General features: G+C 39.4%; 1 protein-coding gene across 1 annotated transcript in view; it reads left to right on the plus strand.

Moving 5' to 3' along the window:
* The window catches only part of ube2r2 (ubiquitin-conjugating enzyme E2R 2), a 158,035-nt gene extending 145,525 nt beyond the window's left edge, over positions 1–12,510 (plus strand). The window contains exons 4-5 of the mRNA XM_060829589.1: positions 1,181–1,315; positions 11,315–12,510. Of these exons, the coding sequence (XP_060685572.1) occupies positions 1,181–1,315; positions 11,315–11,534 (355 nt within the window). The 3' untranslated portion in view covers positions 11,535–12,510. The remainder of the gene's footprint in view (positions 1–1,180; positions 1,316–11,314) is intronic.
* The last annotated feature ends 1,804 nt before the right edge of the window (positions 12,511–14,314 follow it).

Below are 14,314 nucleotides of genomic sequence, written 5' to 3' on the forward strand. Positions count from 1 at the left end.
AGGTACAGTTAGTAAGTTTGCAGATGACACCAAAATTGCAGGTGTAGTGGACAGCAAAGAAGGTTACTTCAAATCACAACAGGATCTTGGCCAGATGGACCAGTGGGCTGAGAAGTGGCAGATGGAGTTTAATTCTGATAAATGCGAGGTGCTGCATTTTGGGAAAGCAAATCTTAGCAGGACTTATACACGTAATGGTGAGGTCCCAGAGAATGTTGCTGAACAAAGAGACCTTGGAGTGCAGGTTCATAGCTCCTTGAAGTGGAGTCACAGGTAGATAGGATAGTGAAGGAGGTGTTCGGTATGTTTTCTTTTGTTGGTCAGAGTATCGAGTACAGGAGTTGGGAGGTCATGTTGCGGCTGTACAGGACATTGGTTAGGCCACTGTTGGAATATTGCATGCAATTCTGGTCTCCTTCCTATCGGAAAGATGTTGTGAAACTTGAAAGGGTTCAGAAAAGATTTACAAGGATGTTGCCAGGGTTGGAAGATCTGAGCTATAGGGAGAGGCTGAACAGGCTGGGGCTGTTTTCCCTGGACCGTCAGAGGCTGAGGGGTGACCTTATAGAGGTTTGCATGGATTGGGTAAATAGGCAAAGTCTTTTCCCTGGAGTGTGGGAGTCCGGAACTAGAGGGCATAGGTTTAGGGTGAGAGGTAAAGATATAAAAGAAACCTACAGGGCAACCTTTTCACGCAGAGGGTGGTACGTGTATGGAATGAGCTGCCAGAGGATGTGGTGGAGGCTGGTACAATGCAACATTTAAGTGGCATTTGGATGGTTATATGAATAGGAAGGGTTTGGAGGGATATGGGCCGGGTGCTAGTAGGTGGAACTAGATTGAGTTGGGATATATGGTCGGCATGGACAGGTTGGACTGAAAGGTCTGTTTCCATGCTGTACATCTGTGATTCTATTTAAAATGAAAACAGGTTGAAAATGAATTAATTTATAGCTCATGCTCTGTGCTGCATTTGAAAACATCTACACTCAATGCTGAAATGTAACTACTTCTGCTACTTTCAGATGTCCAATTTCAAGGTCTTAAAATTGAGATAATATTCTATAATTGCTTGAATTAAAAATTAAAGTGTAGTCCTTTAACTCTTAAAATATTTTTGAACTGCAACATTTACTAAGGAAGTAATTAAAATTGTTTTGTTCTAACCTCATTCATCCAGGACTATACTTTTAAGTGTCATCTCCTTACTGAATGAACCAAACACATTTTCACCAGCCAATGTGGATGCCTCAGTCATGTTCAGAAAATGGAGAGATAGCAAAGGGAAAGATAAAGAATATGCTGAAATCATCAGGTAAGTAACTTAGATTTTAAAAGTGAATTTAAAGTGGTTCTCTCCGCTGCCTCCCTCCTTGCACCACCATCACCTTGTGAACTGGAACTCTTCTCCAACACACACAAATGGCTGGTCAATGCATAATTGAATCATCTATCATCCTAATGACCATTTATTCATAAAGCAGTTTTTGGAAAGTTTTGCTGTTCAGAATTGAATATTCAGCCCCCTAAAATTGGGCATAAGTAGGAATCTAGTTGTATGGTTATTTTTGAGTCTATCAGTACGAAACTTTTATTGCTTGATCAAACTCTGATCTCCAGCAACTGCAGTCCTTACTTTCTCCACACTTAATATTGTCCCATAGCTTTTATATGGGCCTGCTTCGAAACAGCTTGGAAATAAAATGCGTGCTTAATATTTCAGTCAGATCACCACATTGTACTAAAAGCTTCCCTGCTAAATGTATTCTCTGGAAAAATTCACATTTGCTTAATTATTATTAATATCATGTATTGCATCTTGTACAAATCAATCAATATTGGTCCCTCTAAAACATGGTTGTAAACAAATGTAAAATACAAAGCAGAATTGCATCCATATAGCTTTAAATTAACTGGATCCTTTTTGCTCTGCATCCACTCCATTTATGGATGTAGTTGCAGAGTATTGTTCATATTACTTTTCTGATTCATACCACTTTGGGAGGAATTCTATACACCGCTCTCCTTCCCAGCTGACCTGTAACACTATATTCAGTAACATTGATTTCACTTTTTTGTAAAACAAGATTTGCATTTTAAACATTGTCCAGGGGAGTGCAATTAAAGAAGCCGCCTTTATGAATGTGTTCAGATATTGCTTTTTTTTTGTGGTTTGGAAAATACCTATTCCAATTGTATTTGACCACAGAAAATACCAACTGCTCTGTTTTTTGATAGTACCTGACCCTGTCTCTCTGGCTGTCCCTTAATAGCAGCAGCAATAATCTGTAATTTCATACTGCCTTGAACATGGTAAAATATACTAAAGAGCTTCACGGGGGCATTATCAAACACAGTGTGACACTGAATCATGTAAGGAGCTAATATCCAGCATTTGGTAGATTTTGAGGACAATCTTAAAGGGAACGTAAAGTGGCAGAAAGTTTAAATAGAGAAGTTCTGACCTTAAGGCCTTGGTAGCCAATGGCATGACTGCTCCGAATGATGAATGATTAAAATCAGGGGTACTGAAATAGCCAGAATTGAAGAAGCACTCATATGGATAATAGACAGTAGGTGCAGGAGTAGGCCATTCTGCCCTTCGAGCCTGCACCACCATTCAATATGATCATGGCTGATCATCCTTAATCAGTATCCTGTTCCTGCCTTATCTCCATAACCCTTAATTCCACAATCCTTGAGTGCTCTATCCAACTCTTTCTTAAATGAATCCAGAGACTGGGCCTCCACTGCTCTCTGGGGCAGAGCATTCCACACAGCCACCACTCTCTGGGTGAAGAAGTTTCTCCTCAAGTCTGTCCTAAATGGTCTAGCTCGTATTTTTAAGCTGTGTCCTCTGGTTCGGCACTCACCCATCAGCGGAAACATGTTTCCTGCCTCCAGAGTGTCCAATCCTTTAATAATTTCATGTCTCAATCATATCCCCCCTCAGTCTTCTAAACTCCAGGGTATACAAGCCCAGTCGCTCCAGTCTTTCAGCATAAGGTAATCCCGCCATTCCAGGAATTGACCTCGTGAACCTACGCTGCACTCCCTCAATAGCCAGAATGTCTTTCCTCAAATTTGGAGACCAGAACTGCACACAGTACTCCAGGTGTGGTCTCACCAGGGCCCTGTACAGCTGCAGGAGAACCTCTTTGCTTCTATACTCAATGCCTCTTGTTATGAAGGTCAGCATGCTATTAGCCTTCTTCACTACTTGCTGTACCTGAATGCTTACCTTCATTGGCTGGTGTACAAGAACACCCAGATCTCTCATTACTGCCCCTTTATCTAAATTGATTCCATTTAGGTAGTAATCTGCCTTCCTGTTCTTGCCACCAAAGTGGATAACCATCCAGTTATCCACATTAAACTGCATCTGACCACTCACCTATCTGTCCAAGTCACCCTGTAGTCTCCTAACATCCTCATCACATTTCACCCTGCCACCCAGCTTAGTATCATCAGCAAATTTGCTAATGTTATTACTAATACCATCTTCTATATCATTAACATATATTGTGAAATGCTGCGGTTCCAGCACTGATCCCTGCGGTACCCCACTGGTCACTGCCTGCCAATCCGAAATGGAGCCGTTTATCACTACTTTGCTTCCTATCAGCTAACCAACTTTCAATCCAAGTTAGTACTTTGCCCCCAGTACCATGCGCCCTAATTTTGCTCACTAACCTCCAATGTGGGACTTTATCAAAAGCTTTCTGGAGAGCAATATAAAATGGGAGTTTAAAGATTGAGAGTGATGGGGACATAATGGTTATGTTACTGTATCAGTAATGCAAACTTTGTGCTCTGGTGTTTTCCCATCATGGTAGCCGTTGGACCTGAAATGTTTTTTAAAAAATATGGAATTAAAAACAAGTCTCACTAATGAGACCATAATGTTTTCATTATCGTAGAATCGCATCTGGTCGCTAGTGCCCTTTAAGAAAAGAGACTTGCCCTCCATACCTTGTTTTGTCCAGGCTCATAGTAATGTGGTTAGCTCTAACTACTAGAGGTCAAATAGGGGATGACAAGGTATAAGAAGGCATTGTTTAGCCAGGACCAGTGCGAGTCAATGAGCACATGTGCTTTCTTTGCTTTATTTTGGGGGGGATTTTTTTTACATTTTACGTTAAATCTTTTCTTTAAATTATGCCAATTTTATGGTAGTACTTTGTAAGTTTAATGATAGAAATATATTCAATTTGTATACCCATACGATCACTCTAGTAGAAGCCTTGCAGGATATTAAATGCAGGGTAGATCATTTCTCTCACACTACATTAGCCTGTCATGCTGCTAACATAAACATCAGCCACAAGTCTCATTTCCTGATATGTCTCTTATCATTATAAGAATATCCCCTGCAAATGAGTGTTCCACTCCATTGAACGTCAAATCAAAGTGAAGAGTAAATTGTTGGGGTGGCCAACTGAGTGCATAAGAATTGCCAAATCCAGAGATGGTGGAGTGTGTTTTAGCAGCAAATTAACTGAGCCAAGAACAGAGCCAGTGATGTTACGGTGATGCAGATTTGAAATCATAAGCTCATCTCTGGTCAAATAATTTAGCAAGGTTACGAACACACTGGTTCAGCCTCAGGTGGTTGCCATGGGGAGGGGTGGAACTGGTGACTGGGGAATGCAGCATGTTGGGTGCGGAAACAGTGCCTTTGTTTCTCAGCACACGTGATGGGGAAAACTTCTTGCCATTCGGGGATATCCAGCAAGCTCCGACTATATAGATAAGAAAGGAATTAGTTCATAAAGTAAAAACAGAGTACAAGAGAAACTCAGCAGGCCTGGCAGCATCTGTGGAGAGAGAGAAACCGAGTTAAGATTCGGGACAGGTATGACTCTTCAGACCTCCAACATCAGCAGTATATTGCTTTGATTTAATTAGTTTCTGGGACACTGGTACCAGTCCTGAACTAAGTAGGATTTGTACTGATGGCCCAGGCTCCACTTGAGCATTGTTGGGTGTAGTTCTAGCCAATGATATAACTAGGGAAATAGAGAGGATTTCAACTGAATAGAGGGACAAGGGATTAAATATTGTGTTACGAGATGTGCTGTTAAGAAGGATATGTTCTGCCATGTCTCTTTTTCAACACAAGTGTTATAAACTTGGAGAAGGGTTGTCTGCTCTGAGCCCATTAATGTAGCTAGTTTTTAAAAGTTGGAGCGATAGTAGTTTCTGTACCGAGGTACCTTTGTACCTAAGATGGTACCGTAAGTGGTAACTTGTGAACTTTTCACTTTACTTATGAGTACATGTGACAATAACCTTAATTCTAAAATAGCAGCAGCATGAAGGATTGGAGTCAAGGTCCCACGGAACTAGGATTTTAGTTTAACTTTCAGTAGCTATTGAGGTTTGGAAGCTGCTGTACATCTCTCCCTGCGACAGCAAACGCTTGATCTCTCTCTTTCTCTCAGTTTTTGCTTGTTCTTTCCCTCCTTGTACTAACGTTGCATGTGCGACAATCTATTTTACTGAATTTCCTTTTGCAAAGGATGTTTTTGTGGGATGTTACCATGTTGGAACAGTCACTGTTTAATAGTGAAATAATCTATTATTCTGTTAAGTTTTCCAATCTAGTTAGGTTATTCCAAATCATTCTTTTATTTGTATTTAACTATAGGGTAAGAATAAAGGGTGTTTTGTTTCAAGCCTGATAATTTGACCAAAAGAATTGCATCTGAAAAGTAATGCCTTACACTTGCCACTAAAAATAACAAAAAGTTGGGATCTAGCTCATCTTAATATATTTTGAGGGGGTTTGGGCTGGTCCATAATAACTGGGCAATGAGATAAATAAATATAGTCAAAGGTCAAAGTTATTGACGGAGGAAATGATAAATCAATATGTCCAAGAAAGAAAGTGAGTATGAATCGAAGAATCAACTAGCAGATAAGACTAGGATCTACCAAAAGTGAAAGGATCAAAGTAAAGGCTCTGTATCTGAATACACATAGCATTAAAAACAGAAGTGAACAGAATATGCATGTGAACTTGAATTATTTTGATCTGGTAGTCATTGCAGAAACTTGACTGCAGAATAATATGAATCTTGAAGGATACAGAACATTTTGGAATAAGTGGAAACAGGGGAATAAACCAGGCTTTATCAATTAATGATGGTACTAGTGATGAGTGACCTGGAATCAGAAAGCCAGTTTAGGTAGAAATGATAAAGGGTAGAAGTCACTTGTGGGAATGGTGTACTGACTTCCTAATGGCAACTCATAGAGTGGGACACAAAGGAAGAACTAGAGACTTTATCAGAAAGGCGCACAAATAATTATGGGAGATTTTACTCTGCAGATCAGCAGGTAAAATTAGATGGGCTAAGGTAATTTTGTGTTTATAAAAGCTCAGTTTAGCTTCTTAGCGTAGCATGCTCTGTATCTGACCATGCAGCAGGTTATATTAGACATGCATGTTACTTATACACTCTACATTGAACATGTATCTTGCTTCAATCTTCACTGTAGAGGATACAAGTAACCTCTCAGTAGCAATGATAAGGCAGGAAATGGAACTCCAAGGTACTCTGAACGATCACAATCATTAGAGAGTAACTTTACTGAGTAAATTGTTGAGCTGTGGGCTGACAAGTGACCAGGTTCTGATGGACTTCATTGTTGGTTTTCAAATTATTAAAATTTCTTCAAAGAGAGAAGGCAAGGAAATACAGACTAGTTGGCTTAGCATCTGTCATAGGGAAAATGTAAGAAACAATTATTAAAAAAGTCATAGCAGGACACTGAATAAGTCTAAGGAAATCAGGCAGAGGTGACAGCCAATATGGCTTGTCAACCAAGTCAGTGTGATTTGTGAAAGGAAAATCATATTTGACCAATCTATTTGAGTTCCTTGCGGACATAACACATGCTGTTTCTAAGGTGGGTTGGTTTCAGTAAGACACATGATAAGGTGCCACATCAAAGGTTATTGAAAATAAAAGCTCACCATGTTCAGTAGTATATTGACACGGATAGAGGATTAACTGGTTAATGGGATGCAGAGAGTAGGGAAGAGTCGTCGTTTTCAGTTGGCAAGATGTATTGATTGGTGTGCCAGGTGGTGCTAGGAGCTCAGGTATTTACAGTTTATATAAATGATTTAGATGAAAGGACATGGTATGGTAGCTAAATTTGCTGGCAACCACAAATACAGGGAGCAAAGTAAGTTGTGACAGTTTCATAAAGATATTGATTAAGCGAGTAGACAAAGATGTGACAAATACATAATGTGGGAAAATGTCAAACTGTCCATTTTGGCAAGAAGAATAAAAATGCAGCAAATTAGAATTCCCTTTATTGTCATGGGCACTCGAATGAGTGCAGTGAAAAGTTGCTGCTTCTGGTGCCATCTTAGGTTCAAGATAACTCTGTACTGGTACTTAAGTATTTGGTACAAAATTGAAAAAATAGTAAATAATAAAGTTCAGCATAAGAATTCAAAGTCTGTGCCAGCACCTAGCCTCTATACTGCACTGGCCCAAGTCTCCAGATGATGCCTGGCTTCAAAACTCACCTCCATTCTGCAAGGACCTCTCCTCCCTGCAGGATGGATGTAACTGCAGAAAAATTTCAAAAATTTTTATTCACTTCTGGGCCATGAATATTACTGTCTGGCCAGATTGGGATAATGAAGGATTGAATTAGACGTGTGAAAATATATTTTCTGCTGGCAGCGGTGATAGCAAATCAGAGAGGCAAGGCCCTGGAAAGATTTGAATGCAAGGATAAGAATTTTAAGCAGAGATAAAGGATAAATCAGCGAAAGATGTGCGTTTAGGCTCAGGCAGCAAGAGAGCCTAGGGAATCGTGATTGGGTGATTCAGGCAGGGAGGCAACAGAGGCAGCTAGTTTGGATTGTTTCAATCTTAGTGACAATGCAACAATAAAGTACACGAGATTATGACACACTTTTTGGAGGAGGTGGGAATAGGAGACAAGAAGTCATGTCCCAGTAGAGGAGAGAAGCCTCTGCAAAAGTTGCTGAAAGGGTATGTGTGTCACTGTGCTGCCTGCTTTACCCACCTTGGCATAGCTTCTGACTGTGTTAGGTTTTAGACTTTTCTGTTAGCCTTGCTGTATAAGTACGGGCATTACTTGAAAAATAAAGATGATCTTGTAAGCCTGTACAGTGTTCTGTTAACTATTAGGGTACTTTTTAAAGATTTGCAGATTAAATGTTATTAAAAATTTATGACACTTCCTACCAACGGTGCTGCTGCTCCTCCAGGATCAATTTAGTGACCAAAAGGTAGAGACAGCTTTTTGCTTAAACGAGCTGAAAATGTCAAGTAGGCATCATAAACCAGAGCTACACATTACCCCATGGTACAAGTGTAATTCAGTGTCACTGTTCTGCAATTCCCAGTTTAAAGCTGGCAAAAATTGAAAACCCTAAATACCAGTAAACAAGAAACAAATTGATGGTTATTTCTGAATTTCAAGAACAAATTGTGCAAGCATGGTGGCTCAGCGCTGCCTGACAGCTGCAAGGACCCACGTTCAATTCCAGCCTCAAGCAACTGTCTATGGGGAGTTTGCACATTCTCCCTGTCTGTGTGGGTGTCCCCCCCCCCGCCTCCCCGGTGCTCCGGTTTCCTCCCACAGTCTAGAGATGTGCAGGTTAGGTGGATTAGCCGTGCTAAATTGTGCCGTAGTATCTAAGGATGTGCAGGCTAGGTGGATTAACCATGGGAAAAGCAGGGTTGCAGGGGTAGAGGTAGGTCTGGGTTGGTATGGACTCAGGCCTGCTTGCAGAGTAGGGATTCTATGAACTTTCAGAAAGTGCAGTCAGTTGGAAAAGTATGTTTTTTGATTGGATTACTCACTTATCTATAAATGGAGATGGCTTGGCCCATTTTGTACAGGACCAGCATGAACAAGATGCTATCACTTCCAATGTGTCTTGTTGCATTAAAATAATCTTTCTCCAGCCTTTTCATGACAGACCTGATATCCTTCCTAAAGTAAAAGCAAAATGCTATGTATGTTGGAGATCTGAAATAAAAACAAATTGCTGGAGAATTTCAGTAGGTGTAGCATCATCTGTGGAAAGAGAAACTGCATTAATGTTTGAGTCCAAAATGACTCCTCTTCAGTTCTAAAGGGGCGTGGAAAAGTGTGTTTTATGCTGTCGAGAAAAGGGAGAGAAGTAGCAAATGGAAGAGGTGATTAAGACACTATAGAGTAAAGGGTAAAGGGGATACTCTTGGTACTAAAGAGATGTCGATAATTTTTAATGGTAAATATTGATAACAGAAAATAGGTCAGGTTTACTGCGAATTCATGGAAACAAGATGCTGTCTAAATAGAGGGCAGAGTTCACAGCCTTTAATTTTGAGTTCAAACTATGAAGTGTCTAAGTTGGGAATTAGATATTGTTCCTCCAACTTGTGTTGATTTCACTGCAGTACTGCCATATGTCTAGGACAGAAATATTGATGTGAGAGCAAACTGCAATATTGAAATGGCAAGAACTGAAATGTTGGAGCTTTTAAAGGACAAGTGTTAGACAAAGCAACCATCCAGTTTGGTCTCACCAATGAAGGCAACAAGTATTGTGGGCAGTGTATGTTCTTTATAAATTCCGTCAGAGAAAGTGATATTGAACTGCTACACTTTATTTAGTTTAGGTGTGCCTGCAAAGCTACAACTAGTGAGAGCTTTCAAGAAGAAACGGTAATATATTTGCAATTCAAAATGGTGTGTACCTTGGAGAGAATCTGTAGGTTGCATTCATCTGCTGCCATCATCTTTTTAAATAGTGTAGTTATGACCTTGGAAAATTCTATCTAAGGAAAACCTCTGCATCAGATCCCACTACTGTTAATGCACATTTTTTAAATACATTCCTGGGACAAGGACATCGCTGGCAAGACCAGCACTTATTGCCCATCCCTAACTGCTCAGATGCAGTTAAGAGTCAACCACATTGCTATGGGTCTGGAGTCACACTCCTTCATAAAGAATATTAGTGAACCAGATGAGTTTTTTCAACAATTGGCAATGGATTCATGGTCATTAAACTATTAATTCCAGATTTTTCTATTGAATTCAAATTCCACCAACTGCCATATTGGCATTCAAACTTTGGTCCCCAGAACATTGCAAAGGTGCCTGTATTAACAGTCCAGTGATACCGCCAGGCCATTGCTTCCCCATTGATGGTGGGATAATGGATGTGGTGCTAGTCAAGCAGGCTGGTTTCTCCTGGATGGTGGTTCTTGAGGGTTGTTAGAACTGAACTCATCCAGGCAAGTGGGAGTATTCTATCACACTCCTGACTTATGTCTTGTAGATGATGGACAGGCTTTGGGAGTCAGGAGGTGAAGTATTTATGCAAGTGGGGAGGCGATAGCCTACAGGTATTATCGCTGGACTGTTGATCCAGAGAGCCAGCTAATGTTAACTCATGACGTTCAGTCATGTCCTTTACGGAAGAAAACTCCTGTCTTTACCCTGTCTGGTTTACATGCGATTCCAGACACACAGCAATGTGGTTGATTCTTAACTACCCTCTGGGCAATTAGGGATAGGTTAAAAAATGCTGCCTAGCCAGTGAGCCCTCATCCTGTGAATGAATAAAGAAAAAAAATTCTAACCTGTTCTTGTTGCATTATGTATATTGTTAATCCAGTTCCATTTCTGATCAGTGGTAACCCCAGGATGTTGATAGTGGGGATTCAGTGACAGTAACCTCAGTGAATGTAAAGGAGCAGTGGTTAGACTCTTACTGGAGAAGGTCATTCCCTGGCATTTGTGTGGTGTCAATGTTACTTGCCACTTTCCATCTCAAACCTGAAATTTGATTTGATTTGATGGTCATGCATACTGAGATAGTGAGAAGTACCTACTGATGTGAGATTGTTAGCATTGGAGAATTTTTTTAACCTTTTGTCAGTATGAGTTGGTAAGGAATGGCCCATATCTCTGGAGTCATTTTCAATGTTTCCACTTCTCAAGCAGCTATTTCTTTCTGGTAAAACTCCCAATTTTATGTTAATTTGGGAGAACTTTTAAGCTTGATCTCCATCATCGACAATACTTTGCTTTCATTTTATGCTTCTTTATATTGTCTTAGTAATATGCCACGGTGGGATACTGTTAGTTTTAAGCAACTGTTAAGAAATGAATTGGATGTGAATTGGACGTATGGTGATCATGAATTGTGATTCCTAATTGGTGAGGTCATTTCTGTTCTCCAGATCAAAATGGAAATTTGTGCACAGGGCAGTTGTATTGGTCAATTATTTATTGTTACCACTACTTTTTTTCTCATTAGGAAACAAGTGCTTTCAACCAAGGCTGAAGCTGAAAAGGATGGTGTGAAGGTACCGACCACACTGGCTGAATATTGTATTAAGACCAAAGTGCCTTCCAGTGACAACAGTTCAGACTTGCTTTATGATGATTTATATGATGACGATATAGACGAAGAGGAGGAGGAAGGAGAAGACGCTGACTGCTACGATGATGAGGACTCTGGAAATGAGGAGTCGTGACGTACACAGGCCAGAAAGGGAGCAGCACTAACCTAGCAACAGCCCAGCCCAGAACTTGCCGCTTGCTGAAACCTGTTGTTTAGGTCTTGAAATGCTCCTTTTTAATGGACCTCTTAACTCCACAGACTGTCTATGAAACCTCTATACTAGACTATAACCCCACTATATAATGTAACTGGATCTGCTCATTCTCTTCAAAAAAAAATCGTTCACACCCGATTCTTACTCTTCCTGCCATGGAAGGCCTGTGTAAGCCCAGTCACCTGAATTTGTTGGGGGAGGTGGGGGTGTTCAGTGGGGAAATATGGAGACCTGTAGCACTCAGTAGTAAAATGGACTGCCAAGGTTAAGCTGCTCCTGTCACATAGTGTGCACCTCTTGATATTTTTTCTTAACTATGTGGTGAAATATTCTTTTTGGGGGATGGGGATATTGGGGAGTGTGTAGCCTACTGCTTTTTGATTCGTAAATATGTTATTATCTAGAATTACCTTTGGCAGTTTTTACAACCCACGAGTACACTGCATTCTCCAGCAATTCCCATTTGAGTTTTTTTATTGTAGAAGTAGCTGAGCTCAATCGAGATTTCTCTTTTTATTTTATAAATTCTGGTCAAGCAGTCCCTTAATTTGATTTTAAATTGTTCACACCTAATAGCTGATGTTTGCTAGATCTTAGCTTATTTATTTTCTTTGCAGTCGCTGGATTTTTCACCTAACAACCAAGTTTACATGATATATAAAGCAACAGTAATAGATCTGAGAACGATATTAAATAGAGAATTGGAAAACAATACAGTGCACTAAGTAAGACAATAGCTGTATTTACAGCAGCAGCTCCTTGGATTTTTCTTTTTTCTGCGATTTTTCTTTTCTTGTAGGAATCAAAAGTATTTTGTGTTGTCTCCTGATCTATAAATTACTTTGTCTTTGCATCTACTAATAAAATGTGAATAAAATTTTGTTTTGTTATGAAATATGCAGGGTTTTCATTACTTTTCAAGATATCTTAAGTTAGCCATTTAATGTAACATTATAGTCTCCCATTCAGAAATGTTAAAAATATAAGAACTTGACAACTAAAATTGATAGATTTTCGTTAGACATGGATGATATTAAGGGCCACAAAATGAAGGCAGGCAAATTAAGTCAAATTCTCTATTATCTAAGTGAATGGTGGAACGGATTACTGTTTGTGGGATAGGGCAGGGAAAATGCACATTTCTGAACATAGACACAGCAGTAAATCAATTTTTTTAAAAATAACTGCTTGGTAGAAAATAACATTTGCAAAAAGGGATACAGAAGCTCTGTCTTGGACTAATCAGCTCTCTTTTCTCCAGTAATATAAATGGTTGTGATTATTTGAGGTTGATGTTCTTGTGTTTAGCCTGATGAGTGCAAGAGGAAACATTACAATATCTGTCTCTTTTCAGCAATATATATTAATAAACTTGCAGAATGAGAAAATGTTGAAAACTAATGTTCAACGTAGGTAAATAACAAAGGTTGGAAGAACAGGAAGTCCTTTATTTTGATGATGCAAGTTCAACAGCTATATAGAAGTAAAAGGATCTAGGTGTACAAATCGACCACCACTGAAGCTGGTGCCTCAAGTTGGCAAAGCCATTAAAAAACGCAATTAGGTTTTATTTGTAGATGGATAGAACTGAAAAGTAGGGGATTATTTCTATTACTTATTTCTAACGTTTATCCACTGTGAAGGTAATTGGTCTATTACTAGAGCAGCCCTTGTATTTTATGAAGTTGGCTTTGCAATATTCACAGCTTTCCTGTGTTTTGGTACAGTTAAAAGCTACAATAAATGTTGTATAATTAGCTTCTCATCCCTAACTTTCCTAAATCCAACACATAGGTGAGCGACATCCAACATGTAGCTGTGTTCAGCTCTAGACCGCAGGCTTGTATCTATCCCTTGAAGAATGCTATAAATGTTTGTAATTCTAACTGGGGTGGGGGGGAGACACTCAGACTTAATTCTTTTTCTTCAATAAACACATTTCTTCTGTTGGTTTTAGCTGTTTAAGAAATCTGCTTCCATTACTGTATGATTGTCAATGCATTTAGAACTATAGAAACTGGGAGTGCCATTTTCCACAAATTCATGTCTACTTCCTGGTATTCTGTAACTAAATGCTTTCTATTACTATAACCTAAATGTTTTAAAATAGAGCAATACTGCCTATTATAAAGTAAATTCTATATCTGATATGATTGCATCTGAGGTGCTGAATTTTTATTTTTTAAAACACCAACAATTTTTTTGACGTTGCCCATTCAGCCTATCAGGTTCACTTTGTTGATGAGATGGTGTCTGATCATCCTCAACTTCACTTTCCTGCCTTTTCTCTCAACCCTTGGGGGAACTCAAGGGATGACCCTTGAACTTATGTATTTTAGCAAGACTTGTCTAATTCTTTACTCCATTGCCTTTGAAATAAAGGCTAACCTTGCAGTTGCCTTCCCTGGTACTTGCTGCTTGATTTAGTGTTGTGCTAGTGTTTTTGCAGTCTTCATCTTAAATAATATTCAGGTCCTCAGTGATTCACAAGCAGTTATGGTGCATTAACATTTCTCATCCATTGTCATGAAATATAAATAATCATGGCTGTAACACTGATCCTAGGCTATCATAACTAGCCTAACATGTGGTATTTAATCAAACACATTTTGAAAACTACTTATCACTGCCTCACAAGAATTAAGTGTCAGGCATTATTTCCCCTTCATGAAACTTGCTTTTTTAAAAAAAATAACGAT

Source organism: Hemiscyllium ocellatum, chromosome 1, assembly GCF_020745735.1.
Source record: "Hemiscyllium ocellatum isolate sHemOce1 chromosome 1, sHemOce1.pat.X.cur, whole genome shotgun sequence".
Lineage (NCBI taxonomy): Eukaryota > Metazoa > Chordata > Chondrichthyes > Orectolobiformes > Hemiscylliidae > Hemiscyllium > Hemiscyllium ocellatum.